We start from the raw sequence: 21,345 nt of genomic DNA, 5'->3' as shown, positions 1-21,345 counted from the left end.
TTTCAAATAGTTGAGTATATAACAACGCAACAAGCTCTTGTTGCGTTGTAAATTTTGCTATTTAAACAGTTTTATAAAATCTTCAAACAAAAGAAAATAATAGGATGATAATGCATTACTAATAAAATTAAGTTTTTTAAATTAGTCGAGTAAGTAATCAGCTACAATGACAAGACTTGGTTTTTGTAATTTACCTACATTACTGGTAAATAAAAGCTAGAAACTACAAAGATTTACTACTAATATTAAAATTTCAGAACAAGGCTGATTCTTTGCAGCACTTTGCCGCCACTCTCTCCTAAATTTTGTGATAAAAATAGTTGCGCATTTATTTTTATTGCGCCTGATTATTCTGGTTTGCATTGCTCAGGAGCTGATGTTTATGGCATACCAACCACTGTATTCGATGCAAAGAATATTAGATTAATAATTTCATTATATTTATATTATATTACAGTTTGACATTTAATTTTTGTTTTGCTTGTGTTAGATTTGTGTGAATAATGCAAAAACAGCACATGTAAAACCATTCAATTGCTAGCCACACTAGAAATGTTTTTCTTTTTTTTGCTATATACTCTTGTACAAAGTATCACTTAATCATTCAGCATTTAAAGCATCCACTTTGTAGCATTTAAAGTGCATAGTTGTCAAAATTTGTACACATCATCTCATGCCTTGGTTTTAACATTAAATCGAAACATGGCAAAGTTATTACTGTATGGAGTTAGAAAATTTATCCTTTATAACCCTTTCTCAATGTACGCGTTAGGAAATATCATGTCCAACACTTCCTAAAGCTGTCTAGATGCTTCTTTGTCATATTTAAATTGCCCTTTTGTAATGAGGCGATTTATCTATCCTTTAGGCTTTCAAGCATTAAACACTCATAAAGTGGCATAATATTTGTTTTCCTCTCCTGTAAGTCTCTCAGACTATCTGTTGATGACTCCATGGCTCATGGTCATTGTCTTTTGTGTATTGATAGTGCTGTTGTTGAGTCGATATACACCTGCGTATGACAGCATTAATTCAATTTTTTGACCCTTTTGATTGGTTTAAATTGTCTTATGCAGCTGGCTTGTGCCACTGGAATAATGTGCATATCTGCTGATTGCTGATTGGACAGATAGATGCGAGGCTTAGAACAATAAGCGCTCCAATCTCATGCCACTTTGTAACATTGTTCATCATCAGTACACATTCATATATGATTAACCAACGGTCACATCACTGATATATTAGCGGATTTGGATCAATTCTACATCAGTTACGTACTGTACTGTAGGTATAAAGGGACATCTGGAATACAGCGCTAAATCCTTAGTTGCCTCAAATGTCTATTCAAATTTGAAAGCATGGAATTAAAGCCATTACTTCTTGGAGTTCTTTTATTGTGCACACATATTGGTGAGTTGATGTATTTTTTGCATTTTGCTATAGCAAAATAATTATTGCAAAACCTTTTATCACTCCTTTAATTTTCATGTAAGATCATATTGCATGAAGTACTCGTTGCAGAGTACTTGCAGAAGTACTTTAAATAGTGGTAGACTCTTATAAAAAAGTATATCAATTCGCAACTGCATAAATATCTCTTACACAAATCTTTTTAATTAGTGATTTTTTTGCTGCAAGTATTTGATGTTACATAATAAGTTCTCGTAGATGTATAAAACTCGCTAACCATTGCGGCAAATTTGACAAAACCCTTGTTCATGTGAACTTTCAAATCATGGAGTTAAATTTCTGTTGGCAATACTTTATTCTTATATTTTATCCTACCTTAGGACAATTGATTTAAATAATTTTATTTTATTGACAAGATTCACTTTTTACCTGGCATGCTTTCACTGCGCATTGATTGTTCTTCCTACTTTGCTTTGCCTTTTTAATTCCACAGCATTACATTGACGGTTTGTTTTTATACTATTTAGGAGCAAACATAGAACCAGATACAGGACCATCCTTTCACCTCCAGCCTCCCAGCAACTTGCTTGTGTACAGTCATGTAGGAGCAACCATATCTTGTTCAGCTCAAGGAAGCCCTGAACCTGAGGTCTACTGGGAAAAGGCGAATGGCAGCTCCTTGCCCGTTGCTCCAAGTAAGGCTAGCGGTCACTGGCTTACTTGTGAGTTTTGAGCAAACAATTTTTCCTTGAAAGTTAATTTATTTTAATTGATATGCAGGAAGTATGTGTCTGTCAGACTAAACCCATTATGGAAATTGAAGCTGTCGTTTTGTTTTAGGGATATCATTGATTTTCCATTATTTTTAGATTACATTAAAATACACAGTAATGACTCCCTACAGCTTCTACCTTTTCCTGGACCAATACTAAGTTCTATACATCGTGCAGCATACAGGTCAGGGCATCAGCATAAACTTTGTTATTTTTTAATTTCTTGCCTGAGTTACCTAACACAGAACGCCGCCAATCCATGAGGTAATTTGGTTAACATATGTTCGTCCCAATGCATTTTAGCCATGGCTAATAAAATAGAGAAAAATGGATTTATAATTTGTAGCTCTATGTAAATGGAGTGAGAAGTGCTTTGTTATACGAACTTGAGTCAAACTCTCAGGTTACTGTATTCAAATACACCATTTTGTCTTTCTCTCCAGGTGCATTGCGAAGAACAACATTGGCAAGGTTGTCAGTCGCAGCGTTCATGTCAAGACTGGTAAGTGCTCAAGCTTACCTATTATCAGGGGAGTTGGACTGATAATGACAAGTAAACACTTTATATGGGCTTCTAATATTGAGTCAAGACCCTTCTCCCGTTTGGTAGACAATAAATAAACTATCGGAATACACAAACATTGGCACGTGACTGTGAGTATGGCCATATGCTGTCCTACACAGTTGCATGTAGATTGCTATGTTTGTTGCACAAGGCCATATACCTGCTATTCTACCCATAGTCCTGGTAGCCACACTTCGTCGTCAGCTGCTGCTGGCACTGGCTCGCAGAGTAAATCAAAAACTCCAGAGGAGGTTTTCTGAGACTAGCTAATTCCTTCCATAATTGTTGCCAGATCTTGCGTAGTCAGTCTGCATGCAGAAACAGTATACGTGGCCTTCTAAGTATTATTACCTATCATTTAATCAGTAGTATATATGAGGGCTACGCCTCAGCTTTGGCACTCATTTATTTTTATACCTATGTTTGTAAATAGAAACCAGCTGAGTATGAAAAGATGTAGTTGTAAGCACAGCTTCTGCCAGATAGGCAGCACTTGTTGGAAATACTCTCTAAGCTTATGGCTCCCAGCATCACTTTAGTGATGTATGTACTGTGGCAGGTTACTGTATGAGATATCTGAGGGCATTTCATTTTATCTGCATTCCTTCTCATGAGATCATATAGAATGAGCAGCTATGAGAACTGTTAGCAAATTATGTACGTATTGTTTTCGAGTATGGAGTTGTAATTCGTAAGAGCTATACAGTGAGCTAAATAATGGAATTTGATTATGATTGTTGAAATGCCTTCTCTCTCGAATCTACCAGCTAGAATGTTATGATTAAAAACACTGTAATGGATCTCACTGTTTTTTCACACCATTAACAGGTTGTCAACTTTGTGTTTCTGGCAAAAAACTGGTATAACCTATGTTGGTCCAAACTAAGCATAATATGCTTGTTATGATCTCATTATATTAGCCAAGATAATATAGGGCTGATGGGCACTTTCGTCTCACTTGTCATTGTAGTCATCATGAGAACGGGTCTTCTCTTATCCGTGTAAGAGAACTTCTGTGGAAATACCACGGCCATTGGCCATCTAAATTAATCTTTACTGCAGTTTTACGATATTTCTGCTCCGTTTGTGGCAGTAGCTGAATGTCACATGTATGCTACCAATAACTTTTAGTGTATTCAATCGAGTATTGCAGCGTTGTAATTTATTTCACCTCTTATACTAGATATTAAATATGCCATTATTCTAAGGCCTTCCTGATGTAAGGAACAGATTTAGCAAAACTGATGAAATGTTTTTTTAAGTATTCCTACACTTGTTTTGCTAAGAGAGCACAACAATTAATTAATGTATTCATACAAGTAAGTTTTTCTTAGTGGAATAATTAAATCGTTGTAAGACTGATATGCTTGATGTGTCATTTTGACATTCGTAAGAAATATAGAAAAGCTAATGGCATCTATGAAGAAAATGTGGTAAAAGTCTCCCAAAAGCTAAAGTATTTTAATGCTAAAATACGTTTGTGCTATATTGACGTAACATTGCTCAACAAAACCAGTCATGTTAGAGCTACCAAGGTTTGTAAAAGTTGGATTTAGTTAATTCCAAGCTTTGTTTAAATTAATATATAATGTTCAATGGAATCAACAATTGAATGTGTTAAAATAGGTGGCTTGTTGAACATAAATCGGATGGTCAAGTTGTCAATTGAAATCTTAATGGTTAACTAACAGCATTTTAAAATTACATCCATTCATACCATTATAATCATATTTCGTTTTTCAGCGATGATGTTGATGTTAGAAAAACAGAAATCCATTTTTGGAGACAAAAACACTTGTGATGTAGTTTCTAATTCGTGACAGGTCATTTTTTGGCGAAACAGACACATCATATATGATATCAATGCCAACGATGAGCCAATGCATGAACATGATGGCCACCATTCTGAGACATTTTCCCCATCTAGTCACTATGCTATGTTTTGGTTACCCAACATGGCAGATAACTATAACGCCAGGTCAAAGCAGATTTCACAAGTACCGGAAAAGTCTGCGCTGTCTTTATTTTTCCCGTCGATCACGAATCTTTTTGTCTATTTTGCAACTTGAAAATGCTGATTAAATTTGGTATTCGGTCAGAATTACCTAAATATATTATTGAACCCAAAGCTGTAATGTTATCCGCTATAGTGAATGCAATAAAAACTTTTGCTGTCAGTTAACCTTTTAAAACTAACTGTTCTATCACCTCCGAGCAGAATTTGCTACTAAGTGGATCGGTAGCAAGTTTTTTGATGGAGATCTTTTATTACATTTGACAGAATGTAGGTACAGTAAATTTTTTAACAAATCATTACTAATTCTGGGCTGTTTTAAGGCTGGGCTGCAAATACCCGCGAAGTACGTCATTTGCATGGCCAACCCATTGACGATACGTCAACAAACCGTTGTCATAGCATCATTTTGAAACGAACACGATGATCTACTTTGGTAGAAATAAAACTGATGCATTTGTGATTGGCAGAAGTGGTCGATGATATTTGATAGAATGTTGATTCAATTCTATTAACTTCCAATACAGCCTAGCTGTGTCTGCGATTGGATTTCAGACTGATGAGTATAAGGTCTCACACAAATACCTATTTATTTTTAAAAAAGATATTCTCATTTGTAACATATACGTATATGCAAGCCACCTGTATGAATCGGAACTGTTTATGAAACATTTTATATGTTTTTCCGGTAATTGAATGTGTTAAAATTTTATTTGTTGCATAGTTTAGTTTGTCGCAAACATTAAGTACTTTTGTACTTGGCTGTTTTCATCGTTAGCGGGTAGCGATTTTTCATAGAGCAAAACATAGCAGTGAAAATAGTTGCATAAATGCCTCGCTATCACAAATTGTTGATTGCCCATGTTATAGTACACATATCCTAACCATACTTCTATCCTAGGACTGGAAAAATCCAGCAAGGATATGAAGGACTTCGCATGACCGAGGCCAATTTTCTTTGGTCTAGCGATTTGTAGAGACGACCCTTCGTTTCGTAGTATCGGTGTGTGCACCTATGGCAAATGTCTACACCATGCTATGGAGTGCCATTTGTAAAATTTTGTGATATTCACACTATAAAAACATATTTAGTATATCAGTTTACATGTTTAATATGTGAAGATTCATGTTTAGTATGCTAACTTACATATTTAGTATGCCAACTGACATGTTTAGTATTTGAAGATTCGTGTTTAGTATGTCAGTTCACATGTTTTATATGGCAAGGTTCATGTTTAGTTTGCTAATTTACATGTTTAGTATGTGAAAATTGTTGTTTAGTATGTCAAAATTCATGTTTGGTATGCTAACTTTAATGTTTTGTATTGCGAAACGCGCATGTTCGCTATTCCGTTGCGATCCTGTTTGATATGCCAATACACATGTTTGTTATTCAACTTTTATTTTATATGCGATCTCCTTTTTATTACATTTCGAAGAAATGCTCCTAAGTCAATCGCGCCCTTTTTACACGTAGCCCGCGGCCCATCGCTAAATAGTTGGCAAACTATTTAGCGTAAGTAGTCAGTAGTCGTAACTCAGTAAGTCGACGGATAACTTCCCCAATATATTAGAAATAAAAAGGCCGATGAAGAAATCCACGTCGTTGTTACTACAAAACAGAACAGTAACCTACAATACTCACTTGCTGTGATAAAAAATCACATATATAGAAAGTTGAGTCTTAATAGAATCTTGACTCTTACATTTTTTCAAAGTCAAGCAACTTTTGAATTTGAAATAATTTTCTATTAAACGAGTGTGGCAAAGCTAGCTTCGGATGTACGCAAGTGAGGAAATCTCGCTATAGTGTCTTCGCTCTCCAGGGTTATTGATCGAAATTCTCCACGTTTGCCAACTATTTATCGATGGGCCGCGGGCTACGTGTAAAACAGGGCGCGATTGACTTAGGACCATTTCTTCGAAATGTAATAAAAAGGAGATCGCATATAAAATAAAAGTTGAATAACAAACATGTGTATTGGCATATCAAACAGGATCGCAACGGAATAGCGAAAATGCGCGTTTCGCAATACAAAACATTAAAGTTAGCATACCAAACATGAATTTTGACATACTAAACAACAATCTTCACATACTAAACATGTAAATTAGCATACTAAACATGAACCTTGCCATATAAAACATGTGAACTGACATACTAAACACGAATCTTCAAATACTAAGCATGTAAATTGGCATACTAAATATGTAAGTTAGCATACTAAACTTGAATCTTCACATATTAAACATGTAAACTGATATACTGAAAATGTTTTTATAGTGTGAATATCACAAAATTTTACAAATGGCACTCCATACCATGCGTTGGGGATTCATTTTATCGGGCGGGCAGCCAGACTTTTACATTTTCCATCATGGTCTGTCTGCATGAATGGTTTTAAAGGATGTGTACTAACAAGCTTACACAGATGTAATAAGATTCAGCAAGTCATAATTATACAATGATAAGTAATAACCATGTAATGATAGCTGTGGACTCTCGTTATAGCTACTCATACATGTAGGTTTGTTGATGCACACGCACAAGCGTCAATTCGCTAGCTTCATCCTGCGTAGCTTGAGGTCAAATCGTAATCGCCAAGAGCTAGGTTTGGCTGGTATTTTAAAAATCAATTTTCTTTATGTCGATCTTGTTAAAAATCTTACTACTGAGCAAGTTTTATGGCATTGCTTTAGAATATAAACTAAGCTCTTGTAGCACAAGATGCTACTTGTGACTTTGGGAACTACTAAAACATTTGGTGGCTCTCATCTGGCTGTATAGACAATTGTGTTGACCGAGTTATCAAATTGTCATCAACAAATAATAAGGGGTCGCTTGGAATCTATCATTTTTAACTTATGACATGTTTTATGGCAAAAGGCTCTTGCTGGATCTTACTTTATAAAGGACCAACAGCTAGGAAATGGGTTGCTTAGAATTATATAAAGGCAATATATATATTAATATATATATTGCCTATTCTATATTCAATATAGAATTATTAAAGGCCTTGATGTCAAGCATTGTTTTTTTCTTCAGGTTATCTTTTACATTTTTGTCAAGTCTTCTTATCTTGTCCAATGTAGCTTGGGCTGTGCATGCCATACTTACAGACTAATCACCAAGTGCCTTTAAAAGGAGAATGGGCAGGTCGAAGCCCTCTGACAGTCAATTACTGTATTAATTGCACTTGTCTATGTACATTATATTGATGTTGTCATCTCTGGCCTACATCTCATTACACCCCTGTGTAGATAGGTTGCTCATTACGATTTTCGTCTCAGCTGTTATACATTGATAATTTGTCTTACAAGCACCTGCTGTACAGTGTTATGCTAACAGCAAATCATTATCATGTGATTCTGGTTCAAAATCGTCCAAGAACCAGAATTTGTAAGGATCCATCTGCCATTTTAAAGTGCATTCCTCAGCATTACTGTACCTTTGCTTAAAGTCTATAGCCAATCCTTCTTTAAATTACAAATGGGAGGTAGCTATCATTCATACAGTTGTGACTATGGTATCACCACAGAAAAAGTTAAAATTCCTTAATTGTGATTTGTGTATAGCTGTATCACATTTTCATGGATATCACAGGAGAGTGTGACCTATCGGTGCCTATTAGGACAAATGAGAATACTAGGGTTGGATGCTAGGCCTCTCCACCTGCTTCATCTATTAAGTGAACCATTTCACCGTTTCCTCCTTTTGTTATTAAAAATATTTATCTAATGCGCTTACAATAGAAAAACAGGCGAGAGTATATGTATTGCTTAGTTGATAAACTAACCCACTCAATAAGCACTTGCGAAGCTACCTTGAACAACCATGTTTTATTCAGCAGATATTACAAGGTAATAAGTAATATATCAGTTGAAAGATATTTGAAATTGATTGTCGATTAACATTATTTATTTAACTAGCAGAAAGGATTTGCTGTGATATACCAGCATTTTAAACTGTATAAATTGGATGGTTTAATATATGCTATGCTGCATATTTATGTATATAGCCGGCAATACGCTAGTTTAAACCATCCAAGTAGGCAAAAGTACTAAAAGTGGCCATACAAGGTTCACGATCTTGCGGTCAGTGTTTTAACATGTTGTTTGTGTGGTTGCTTTTGTGTCAATAGTTTTGAAAATAATCATTTACATAAGGAAAGTACAACAAGAATCTCCAAATTAGGCTGAAGTTGTGAAGCCACATTGCCAATTTAATACACAAAACATGTACAAATTACCTTTATTGTAGAAACTTTCTTTACAGTTGTTACTTGCAAAGTTGGCCTAAATTTTCAAACTGACATTTTTAAAAACTTAGTTAAAAATAGTTTTTTTTCTAAACAATAGTGATTCGAGCTGGGTTTCAAACTAGGTCTAGTAATAGCCTATTTTCTCTGAAAGCAATGTAAATTTTATGTTTGAACGTTTTTAGATTTGTCGCATGGAAATGTAATCATTTTTCGAATATCCGAATTTTCAACATGTGAAAGTGGGGCATAAATATTTTACAAACTACTCAATAATAGTTTTTACAGATGATTTTGATTTGTTAAAACCAATTATGCTCCAATGTTGCTGACTACGCAATACTTAATATTGGCTTATATTGCCACAAAATTATAAAGTTAGCTGTTTTCATTTTTTGGAGCAGGAAAATTGGAGGATGTCGCATGTTGATTTTGTAATTTGTAAACATTTTTGATAAAAAAACAAACTGAAATTTAAGTAGAATAATAACAAGTTTTGCTGCCTTCAAACTATTACAATGGCAACGCAATATTATTTGTTTTTATAAACACATTCTTGCTGTAAATTTAGATTCCTTAGCAATGTTTTAAAAAAAATTGGTATGATAACAATGCATCCATTACTACCATCAATAGCGAAGTTCTTCTTGTGATGAATATTAAGTTATCCATAACCGAGTCGTACAGAATCATCGGACAAGAGAAAATGACAGTAATAATTTGTTGCCCAGAGCATTCAATTTTTGAGTTAGTCGAGTAGATAGTCAGCTACATGGCTATATCAACAATACGTTGCCTTTTTCCTTGACCTACGCATTCGCTCTCGCACAAGCGTGATACACGGTTACAAATTGTTTCGTGAGGAAATGGCTTCTGATTAAAATACAGTTATCTGTCCTGTAATGAGTTGCAAAATGCCTAGACTTTTAAATGTGTCCACTTCTACAAAAAATGCTTTACATCCAAAATATTCTTGTAATATAATATATTGCAATGATAAATTATTTTTTATTTATTCTTTTTGTGTAAAACAAAAATATGATAATAATAACCTAACAAAAAATAAACAGGTGGTTTGTATTTCAGATCCAAAGTGAGCATCTACTTACTGGTAGGGGTTTTATGGAAGTGTTTTGTGCAGAATAAAATTATTATCTTAGAACTAAATGGAATAAAACCTCACAGTTCATTACAATATGTTACAAATTTCCATCAGAACAGATTGTAAATATCTCGCTAGTTAAGATTTTTATAAGTGTGTTCGTTCTTTCTCTTTCAATCTAGATGAGCGACTTAATCGCTGTAGATTGCAAAAGACACTGCAATCTATAACAAATATCATAAACTTAATATAAAGTGCTACTTTTCATTTTTGTTGCACTGTGGAATTAGTCACAACTCTGCTATAGCCGGTCTTCAATAATCAGCTGCCTAACTGCATTATGATTGGGCAGTTGATCTTGTCGCTTCACTCTCACTGACTGAAGGCGTTGTTTGCATAGCTAATGCGTTGTTGAGTAGTGTATGACGACGCGCCACGTCTGAAGGAACATGTTGGTCTACATCATAGTAGAACCTGACCCATCTTTGATTAGCTGAAAGAGTTGATTCTACACGGACATAAATCTAATTCCTATTTATTCATTTCTCCTGCAAGCTGTTTTAATTTGAGATCAGCTTGCACATGATGACAATAGGACATCACGTAAAGACTTTTTTATATGAACCAGTATATTTTAATCGTAACAGATATGTATAGGCCAATCAGAATTTATCATGACATGTTTCAAGATAATTCGTAACCCATTAAATCCATTCTAAAATGAAATGCTTTTTTTTTGTTTTATTTGGTGAATCGAAGTTCTTAATTTTGTAGTTAGCTCATTTTAATCGTTAACAAAGGCTTTTTCTTTAATAAAAAAATGAAAGTAGTGGCACAAAGCCTATTACTATCTGGAAGTGAGGTTGATCTATAATAAATAATTTACTAGGTCAGCCTTCACTCACTGAGGCCAATCTTCAATAGTCATTATCTTTTTCAGCGCAATTCACTGCTGATTAGTGTCACTGTGTCTAGCCATGGTAGATGTCTACAATACATGTATTTTGTTGGTGTGTCTAACCATTGCTTGAACGAAGTAGTTACAACTTTGTCTCTCCAAGTATTCTCATAGCACAATGACTAATATATGTCTGATTTGGTGATGCTACAAAAATAAATATTTGTTATGATATTTTTTAAGTAAAGCTGACAGTTCCGTGTAATGTATATGAATCTTATGCATTTATAATGGGGTCATTGAATGATAAAGAAATACTTATTTTATTAGATACATGTGAAATGTAAAAAAATTTGTATTTACCGTTAATTAAAGTCTTAAAAGTGGTGGAAAGACATTTTTTAACAGTATTTTTGTTTATTTGTCACTATGATTTAGAATATGTAATTTTGATTAAATAAATTGTAAAAATGAAATTTTAAAAGTCTTTAAAATATGTAATTTTACTTTAATAAAGTAATTTTTATAGCATTTTTGTAGCTTGCTTGTTCACTTGGGCCTGGGCTGCTGCGACCGTCTCTCTCTGTAACCCGAGCACAAGCCTTCTGGACTCTTGTTTTTGATTTGACTCATTTCAAATGAACTGTTAACAACCGTTGCAACTTCTTTACAAAATGTGTGATTTTATCATACTTATTTAAATTGATTTAAAAATAATAAATTTAACTATTTACTATCTAGTTTGAGATGGTTAAGAATACAGCTGTACTTATCTGTTAGTTTTTGTCACTGTCAATCTTTGGGTGGTGATTGAAGGTTGACAGTGACCAAGTCCTAAAACATGGTCAGTGGACAATTAACTGTTACAAATCATGGAACTTTACCGATAGACAAATAACTGGCAAGTTATAAAATTGTCAGTGTTCGGCAAATGAAACGTTATATATAGTATTTAATTTTTAACTGTCTTCTAGGTTCTGTGGATCATGTCATGCGGTGGCCTGGTTATACACAGTATAATTAAATAATAGACTCTTCCTGGGATATTTTGTTTGTGAGACTCCATCTTATCATTTTTTTCCTGTGTTGCAAAAATAATAGCAATTAGGCAAATTTTTAATTTAAATTTACATGTATATGCTAAAGGAAGTTATTACTAATTAATTTTATTTGTATCATGGTTCATTAGCAAATTAGTTTTCTTGTAACAAAAGCAGATGATGCCGGTCATTGGGCTTTATTCATCATTAGAGAATCATGCTGCTACGGCGTAACACCTCTGTCATATGTAATTAGTTTCTCCAATGTCTGATGGTTTATTTATGGGATTTCAATATAAACAAAAGCTGATTCATGTTTTCTAGTTTGAGATGTTGATAGTAACAAAAGATTAATTACCTAAAAGCGATTGATTCTCTTTATTTAGTCAGATATAGGCCTACTGTTCAGCTCACAACATCCTAAGTAGATTTTTCCCATAGTTTAGTAATAGCTTAATGAACCATTTGAATTTGACTTTCTTCTCAAACATTCTCAAGGAAATAATACTGTGATTGTAGTGAGGGTAGAAGATTACATGGAATATAATGTCTACACGCCTGATGTTTGGCTGGCTGAAGGAAACACTGCTGTCTTCACGTGTGAAATAATGCCATCCTTTGTCAAGCCCTATGTTGATGTGATCGAATGGCTGATCAATGAGACCCGTGTGGTCAATGGTCAGGAAAACACCCTTTATTTTTTGTAACACGCTTATTGACAAATATTGTGTTCTATCAATATCACCGTTAGTTAGTATATAATGGGCCAACCGCTAGAATGGAAAGGGTTACTTCGTTAAACATAGTCATGGTATTTCAATTGACATGGCCATGGAAAGATAAAATATAATACACAGATATTTTTAAATATTCAACCACTGACCTTGCACTTTTTTGAATGCAAATTCATTGAATGGTTTGGTATAAAGTTTACAAAAGAACCTTATTGTCTGAAAGAGCAAGCTCTAAATAAGCAAGTTGTCTCGTTTCCCCGGGGATGCTTTTCGTTCGCAAAATTAGTTTCCCGTTAAAATTATTCTAAGCTCACGAATGAGTAGGCGTCATCACTGGAACAGAGCTACAACTATTTAGAGTTTTTTTGTATTGTGTGTGATTCTAAGTAGATTTTAGTAGTTTTGGAAATATATATAATAAACACTTGTCTTTGAAATTGAAAAAATTGTTACTTATAGATGTGTTGCATTGTGTTTGATGTTGAAACCAAACTTGGGTGCTTAAGATTAAGACCTCTGTATTTTGTTTAAGAGTGTTTAGTAACGCCAATGAGGGTATTGAGTAAGGATGAAGTTAGTGAACAAAGTGTTTGGAATTCGTTATGAGAAGCCAGTTTTACTCAACTCCTTTTATTATGTTTGGCATAAGTGCTGATGTTTCTAGCCACCCATTTTACATTAGATCATCATACCATCGCAGCTAGATGTACGTGTATGTATATTTTGAGGCTGGCTGAAGTATCTTCCGCACTTTCTGTAAAATAGCTGGTTGGCTACTTGTTGTCTCGGCCACCAGTTGGCTTAACCCTTCATTTAGTTGGTCAAATTAAGATAATGCCAAGGGAAGGCATTTATTTTTGGTGTGTGCGTTGTTTGATCAATCATTCACCACCAATCATTCACCACGGCATATGTATCTCTACCAGGGTATATTATTTGCGTAATATTACAAGGTTAGTTTCTGACAAGGATGACAAAAATCATGTAATTCATAGCTGTTCAGAATCTTCAGCTCCCTTTACCATTGTCTTATACTCATTCATATATCTTGAGTCATCGTATCCTGTATAACTACCAGCTCTTGCCGTTATTTGCTGCTTAAATCATTATGCTGGCATGTCTAATATAAGTCTATGCATCAGTCGGTCTTATGTAAATTTTCAGATAAAAATACAGTAATAATGGAGTCTTCCCTCCATCTGATGAGGGTGAGTCAACGTGACAACACCAAAATGGTGAGATGTGTGACTATCAATCGCTTGCAACCAAACTTGAGGAAGACGAGCACTGCTGCCATCCTTCATGTTCTAGACGGTAGTTTTTCTGTCACCCAATGGATTAATAATATATTTTAAATAATGTAATTTGTTTGTGACATGATTGTGGCAATTAGTTTTCGATAAATGAACCTGTAGCTAATAACTACCTAGCGAACTAGAAGCTATAGGAAACAAGTTAGAAACTGCAATCTTGCACTGTTACTATGTAAGGGAAAAGATTTATCCTCACTTTTGCACACTTGCATTCCTCCATCTTTCTTCCATTCCAATAATGATACGCAAATAATATAGTCCGATACTGACTTGTTGACAGTAAAAAATTCTGTCATGTCATGGTATTCTTACAATCACAAGTACATAGCTAATTTAATCTTTTCATTACATGCATGCTGCTCAATTTTGTGGATATTTTGCATGTCACACGGAATGCTCATGATCACTATATGTTTGTGTACAGCCAAGGTTGAGTCACCTCCATCTTTAGACTTCAAAAAAGAAAGCATTAGCAGTCAAGCTGGACACTCTGTTGCACTGCCATGTGTAGCTCAGTCTTTTCCTATTCCTAGGTAAGAATTTGCTCCTTTCAGCCAGTTTTTTAATTAAATGTAGCATTCTTTATTCTATGCCTGCTCAATGTGTTGACTTTTTAGCTATAATTGGTCAAAGAATGGAATGCCTATCAAAGCGGAGGACCGAGTGAAACTTGTAAATGGGAATCTTTTTATTGATGAGGTGATACCTGAGGATTCCGGGATGTATCAGTGCAATGCTAGTAACATCCATGGCTACAAGCTAGCTAGTACAAATCTACAAGTCTCAGGTATAGCTAGCCCATAAATTGCTGCTATTCTTTGCATGTGTTGGTACTTTTATTTGCCTGCTTCAGAGCTAAAGGATTTTAAAGCCTGCTAATTGAAATACTGTCTGACTAGCGAACCTTTTTTTCGTAGGAACTGTTTTTTTCTGTTAAACTGCAGGACACCCTTAATTATATTTTATAATGCTAGTCATGCTTTTATTAAAGGTTTATCATTTTATATCTCATGATTACTACCTGACGGTCAATTATCAACTTGATATATGAAGGTTGACCTAGCGCTGACAGTCTGCCGGCATAGCTAAGTTTAACATATCTGTATAGTGAGCTTAAAGACCTACACTGAGTGTATTGATCAGCTGACCTTGCCTCTGCATGGCAGCTAGCGTCTATGATTTACAATTAGCCTCTGAGGATGAAGTGTCTATGCTTAACAATACATGGCATGCGACATTCTGCTTGCACTTAACTCTTTGTTAAAGTAGTTGACCATTCCGACTTTTGTGAGATTCAAAAATTGATCTTTTTGTAACCTATTCTATTCAGCGACTGTGGGAAAAATCCTTGTATATAGTATTATGTGTAAGTATTGAACTCGTATGTCAATATTTTATATAAAGAGTACTCAAATGAGGTCTAATCACACAGCTTTGTGCATCCATGTTCTCTCTCACGCTTATGTAACTTGATAAGGATAGGATGTGAAATAGCCGATAATTTCCATGATAAGCTTGGTCATTTGCATTCTTGATGGGCGCCTTTGGCTGCTTGCCAATAGACTGGCAATTTACATTTTCTAGATGTAGCCAAAGTTCTATATCTAAAATGGTTTCCATCAATTGTTATCATGGGTATAGCTTCATGGCTGTTCGGAGAATGTTCTTATTAATGGCATTCGGAGCTTCTTTATTGCAGAGCCATTGTCAGTCAAGGTGTTACCAAGATCACAGCGGATTGATGCTGCCCTTCCAGCGCTGCTGCTATGTAACATTACTGGAGGTCCCTACAACCGCATCGCCTGGTACAAAGATGGCTTAGCTCTTCAACCAAATGCAAATATTAGGTGATTTCCTTTACCAGTTTCACAGTGAAACATGTATTAGTTTACTGCAGTAGTTATCACTGCTACATCATGCTTATTTTATATTTGTCTATTCCTTTGAAATGACCTGCATTTATCTATTCTCATCTATAGAATAGTGAATGGTACAAATGTGACGATACTGTCCGTGTCTCGGAAGGATGTCGGAATGTATCAATGTCTCGTTTCCACCTCTAATGACAATGATCAAGGATCATCACAGCTTGAACTCGGCGGTAATTCTACATGCGAGTTTACCTGCATGATGCATTGATATCTAACCACACTTGCTATGTAGGCTCCTTACTCTGTAGTTGTGTCAGGTTTGTTTTGCTTGTTGCTGCTGGGAAATTAGACTTTGATAGATAATACATTGTCATTGGATAATGTAAATATCGTTAATTTATTTGATGCTTTTGTTACGTGCTGGGTCATTGTCGAATGATGGCAAACCAAGAAGTTGAACAATTGTTGATAAGCTGCTCTATCCAGTCAGGATATTGCTTCCCTTTTCGTGTCAAGTTGCACTGAGCTTACCTGGATCAGCGCTGGCTAGCGGTTGCCATTGTTATGTTACCGCTTGTGCATTTGGCTTGTGCCGATGCATCAGAATGCAGTACTTTGAAGCGATCATTAATATACCCATGAAGTACACAGCCTGTACACAGTATACAATAAGGCTGTGCTACTTAGATCAACCGTGCATTTGATATATACTTTGCAAGTATACATGTAGGTTGATTATGTCTGAAGCTGGTCGCAATAGAGGTTGTATGCAATTTTTCGGGCCTGTCTCTTGATTGGTTGTATTTTATTTTGTTGTCATGACAGCCCATGATGCACAGCCATTCTCATCGCGTTCCATTCTTATCCACTTTTTTTAAACATTTATTTTTATTATATCCTACATCAAGTTTTAGTTGTCATTCCTTTTCCTTACTACTTTACATGTTTTTGTAGTGTCTGCTCCAATATTTCACGAGACACCGAGTGTCGAGTACAAGCACTCCGATGAGAGTGTCTCTATGCAGTGTAAGGTCTATGGAAATCCAGTGCCGACTGTGACATGGATGCTGGATGATAACCTTTTAAATTTGCAAGATTTTAAAAGAGTAAAAGTAAGCACTTATAATTTCATGTTTTTGTTTATACAAGTATTCAGTATGTCACTGATCTAGCTTTGTTATATACTTTTGGCCACCCCATTCCTGTTTCTGGACCACTTGAGATACACAGCCTGTACTGTCACAGATGTCCGAGAGTAACTAGAAGTCAATTAGCACACAATGCTAATGAAAAACCAGATTATGTTGAGTAATTTTGTTGGCAGCCTATTTTAATCACTGAAGTAAATTTAATACATTTGTTTTACAGTAATTCTTTGCGAGTAGAATTTTATGTTGTTTGCTCTTCTTTCACTCTTATTCAAGGTAATCCTGGCTAAAAATACACTGTTTAGCTGTCCTTGAGGAGGCAGTAATTTAGATAATTTGTTCCTCAGTTATGGTCCTCTCTTTGTTATGCCTTTCTATAGAGTTCATTTAAGGGGTTGTTGATAAGGCATGAAGTAGTAGATTCCGGAACCAATATAGCAACAAACTTGTAAAATTTAGATAGCTCAGGCAATCCTGCCAGTTTAAAAAAAGAGTTATTTAAAAAAGGTTGTTACAATGCAGCTAGACCTAAAAGTTCGATAACGGTTATACAGAATATTTATAAAACATTGTGACAATGTTATTTTGGGTAAGAAGCCCTTCAGTTTTGAAGAAATGGTCGTTATATTTTTCTAAACACAAATTTATTGTATTATTTGCTGTATTTAGCAGTAAATTGTGTTGACCTTCCATCTATAAATACGTTAGAACATAGGAATATTGTATTAAAAACTCACCAGTTAATCGATAACACTAAATAATGCTTGTTAGAATAATGCTAGCAGTAGGAGAAAATACACTTGTCATAATACCCTGTCAAAAGAGGGTGGGCAAGTCTTAACCATACGCTCTTACCTTTTTTTTAGGTTGGACAGAGAATGACTGCTGAAGGTGACATCATCAGTCATGTTAATATTTCTTCTGTGAGAGTAAGCGATGGAGGCAGGTACACTTGCAGTGCTAACAACAGCATTGGACGCGATATTCGTGTAGTGAAATTGAATGTCTACGGTATGTCTATTCCCCAGTCATCTGCAGTACTATTTAAGTATGCTAAAAGCAGGAAGGTATAAACACTGATCTTTGTATTTATAAAAGTTAGACTTAGCAGGTGTATTTATAGAGCTGGTCGACTCTTCAGTTGATTACAGTCTACTTCCAATTTCGACGTTAACCGTCTATGATATTATTGTGTAACCGCTTTCTGTTTTCTCCTGCTGTTTATCTACCATAAAAGTAACTCATGCAGGGCTCTTATTACAGTAGCAGTACAAATAGTTTTAAGGTAGTAAATTTAGTTAATAGCATAGGATGCTGCAGAATTGTCAAATTTTATATCCGATTATTTTTTAATAATCTTTAAAAAAGGTTTGACAGTGACCAGAGTCTATTCATTTACTCGTTCAGTTTCAGATTTTTGATTGCGTTAAAGGTAGAGTTTCATGATATGGCTATTTAATTGTTTGGTGGGGATTTTGAAGGTAGTCGATTTGAAAATTGCCACCATGTCGCCAATATCTATATATATATATTTCTCAAAGTCCGTCTGTATATCTGTCTGTTGGAAATCCGGCTATAGCTATTATTAGAACAGCTGAGCTGGACAACAATACAGACTCCAAGTCATGGCTTACCGTCATTAGAAGCCTAACCTTATTAACTAGCTTAGTGGAGTTTTCCATTGGCAATATGCCAGGCTACTAGCTTGAAAGGTACAGTTGTTTGACAAAGTTTTAAAACCTTTACAGTCGTTTTTATTTTTCTCTTAATTTATTTCAACTAAACGACACACTTCTCTCATGATATGTACTTTGAAAGTTATAATGGCAAATGTTGTTATATGTTAAATACAAATCAATTTTCTGTCCAAAGACTCTTCTATTACACGGGCAACGCCGGGTGGCACAGCTAGTATATAATATACATGTATATGAATATATATATTGACGATAGAGATATCGTCAATTGTATAAACGATATAATCATGTAATGGCGATTTATCTCAGACCTGATGATTATCAGAGTGAGCGATACTGGAACTGAAATGCACCGGCCTTCTAGTCTTGTAATAAGCTCATTCCATGGTCTTCCACGCACACAGGCATCCATAACATGAATGTTTCTAATCATGACAAACACAAAGCAGTTTCATTTCAAATTAAAATATGCAAATAAATAGTAACAAAAATTTATAAGGTTTTTTACATAATAATATCGCGATATATTATAATATATTATATCGCGATATTACATATATATATTAATATATATATAATAATATATCGCGATCGTCTATAAATAGAAGATCGCGATATATCGCGATTCGATATTGCAAATTTGCAGTATCGAATCGTCTGGTGATTTTGGGATTCGTGAAGCTCTAATTAAAGATGGTTGGATTTTTAACGTTGATGAGACTGCAATGTCGGAAGTAAGAAAATGGTGTAATTGTGTGGTGGTATAATGGGATGTGTACCTCTGCACTTGGCCTGCGCAGGCAAGTGCAGATTTAAAATATGAATTTTAGGATACCATCTCCTCTTTATGTGGTCGCATGACTAATACCTACATGTATTAGTCTTGCGCTACCATTTTCAAAGTTTGTTACAGAATTTGCTAGCAAGTTATTATAAATAATTTGATATTCCAAATTTATCCATAAAAAAAATTCAATTTTATTGTCACGCAACCTTTTCCTTACAAATTTAGCTGAAATATAATGACTGCATTAAATCACTGATTTCGCTTCATGGTTTCACACTCAATTTGAAAACAAGAAAGGAAATACATATGTGATGCAAAACAACTACAGTAAATTCAGAGAGTATTTTTTACATAAATACTATGAAAATTATACAGATTCAGTAGGACTTTGAGATAATTACAACGTTGGCCGTTAGTTCACTGAACCTAATTATTCTAAAGAACTTAACAAAGGTTCAGTTGTCGCTGTGTACTTGCCACCTTTTATATGAAAATATTTACCCCAGTATATTTACCCCCGTATATTTATCCCTGTGTATTTATTCCTGTGTATTTATCCCTTTATATTTACCCCTGTATATTTACCCCTGTATATTTATCCCGGAATATTTATCCCGGTGCATTTATTCCTGTATATTTACCTCTGTATATTTATCCCTGTGTATTTATCGCTATATATTTATCCCTGTATATTTACCCCTGCATATTTACGCCTGTATATTTATCCCTGTATATTTACACCTATATATTTACGCCTGTATATTTACCCCTGTATATTTATTCCTATATATTTACCCCTGTATATTTACCCCTGCATATTTACTCCTGTATATTTATCCCTGTATATTTATCCATGTATATTTATCTCTATTTTTATTTCTGTATATCTATCCCTGTATCGTCTAGCAGCTTTATTTTTGTCAGCTGCATAGAAAAGACGCCCACACTAATATAAAATTCATCTAATGACTTATTCATATTGCCATGCAGGTGCACATTAACTGTCGAGCCATTCCTCTTAGCTCATGCCTTCACAGGACTTTTTATCTATTGTTGCTAATATTATGAACTGTTAATGCTACAAAGTTGTACAGTGGAACCTCGGTTCTCGAACAGTTCGGCTCTCGACCAACTCGGTTTTCGACCAAAAAATTTGAGATTTGTTCGTTTCGGATCTCGACCATAAATTCGGTTCTCAACCAAACCGGAACATGCGCATTTGAATTGAACGTTCGGAACAGCCCCAGAAACAACATGTTTATACGTTTAACGACGTTATTATGAGCCACTTTCGGAAGGTTCTCAAAAAAGGGAGAAGTTTCGCATCACTATTTCTTTACAAAAAGGAGCCATCTGGGATGAAGTCGCCTCTACCGAAGAGATTTTCTAGGGACACAACTCTAGTCGAGTTACCCTAAATTGTTTTGGAGGAGGATTCTTCTTCAAAGTTGTGAAGTAAATGTGCAATTGCTGATTCTATTTTTTTACACAATTTTTGATGTAACTGATCTGTTGCATTTTTTTGCTGTTTCATTTATCAATTTTTAGGATTTTTTGTATTGTATCGTAACCTTTAATGTTTTCTATGTTTTAAGAGTAAAGCATACGAAATGTTTGCTTTTTGTTTTCATTTTTCACCATCATAAATAGAAAATCTTTTATTGAAGTTAAACACGATCTATATCTACTCGTTTTTATTTATAGTATACAGTACAGTTTATGGTGTAAAATGTT

At 34.7% G+C, this 21,345-nt stretch overlaps 1 protein-coding gene across 1 annotated transcript; it reads left to right on the top strand.

Annotated features, from left to right (window-relative positions):
• Positions 1–1,295: 1,295 nt before the first annotated feature.
• LOC137398207 (cell adhesion molecule Dscam1-like) lies at positions 1,296–18,200 on the top strand. The gene is made up of 10 exons (XM_068084333.1): positions 1,296–1,410; positions 1,938–2,091; positions 2,627–2,685; positions 12,581–12,739; positions 14,533–14,641; positions 14,726–14,895; positions 15,808–15,955; positions 16,088–16,209; positions 16,934–17,091; positions 17,994–18,200. The coding sequence occupies exons 1-10, from the start codon at positions 1,359–1,361 to the stop codon at positions 18,198–18,200; spliced, it is 1,338 nt and encodes a 445-aa protein (XP_067940434.1). The 5' UTR covers positions 1,296–1,358.
• The last annotated feature ends 3,145 nt before the right edge of the window (positions 18,201–21,345 follow it).

Source organism: Watersipora subatra, chromosome 1 (assembly GCF_963576615.1).
Source record: "Watersipora subatra chromosome 1, tzWatSuba1.1, whole genome shotgun sequence".
NCBI lineage: Eukaryota > Metazoa > Bryozoa > Gymnolaemata > Cheilostomatida > Watersiporidae > Watersipora > Watersipora subatra.
The sequence above is the reverse complement of the archived record's forward strand: the minus strand, read 5'-3'. Positions and strand labels throughout refer to the sequence as shown.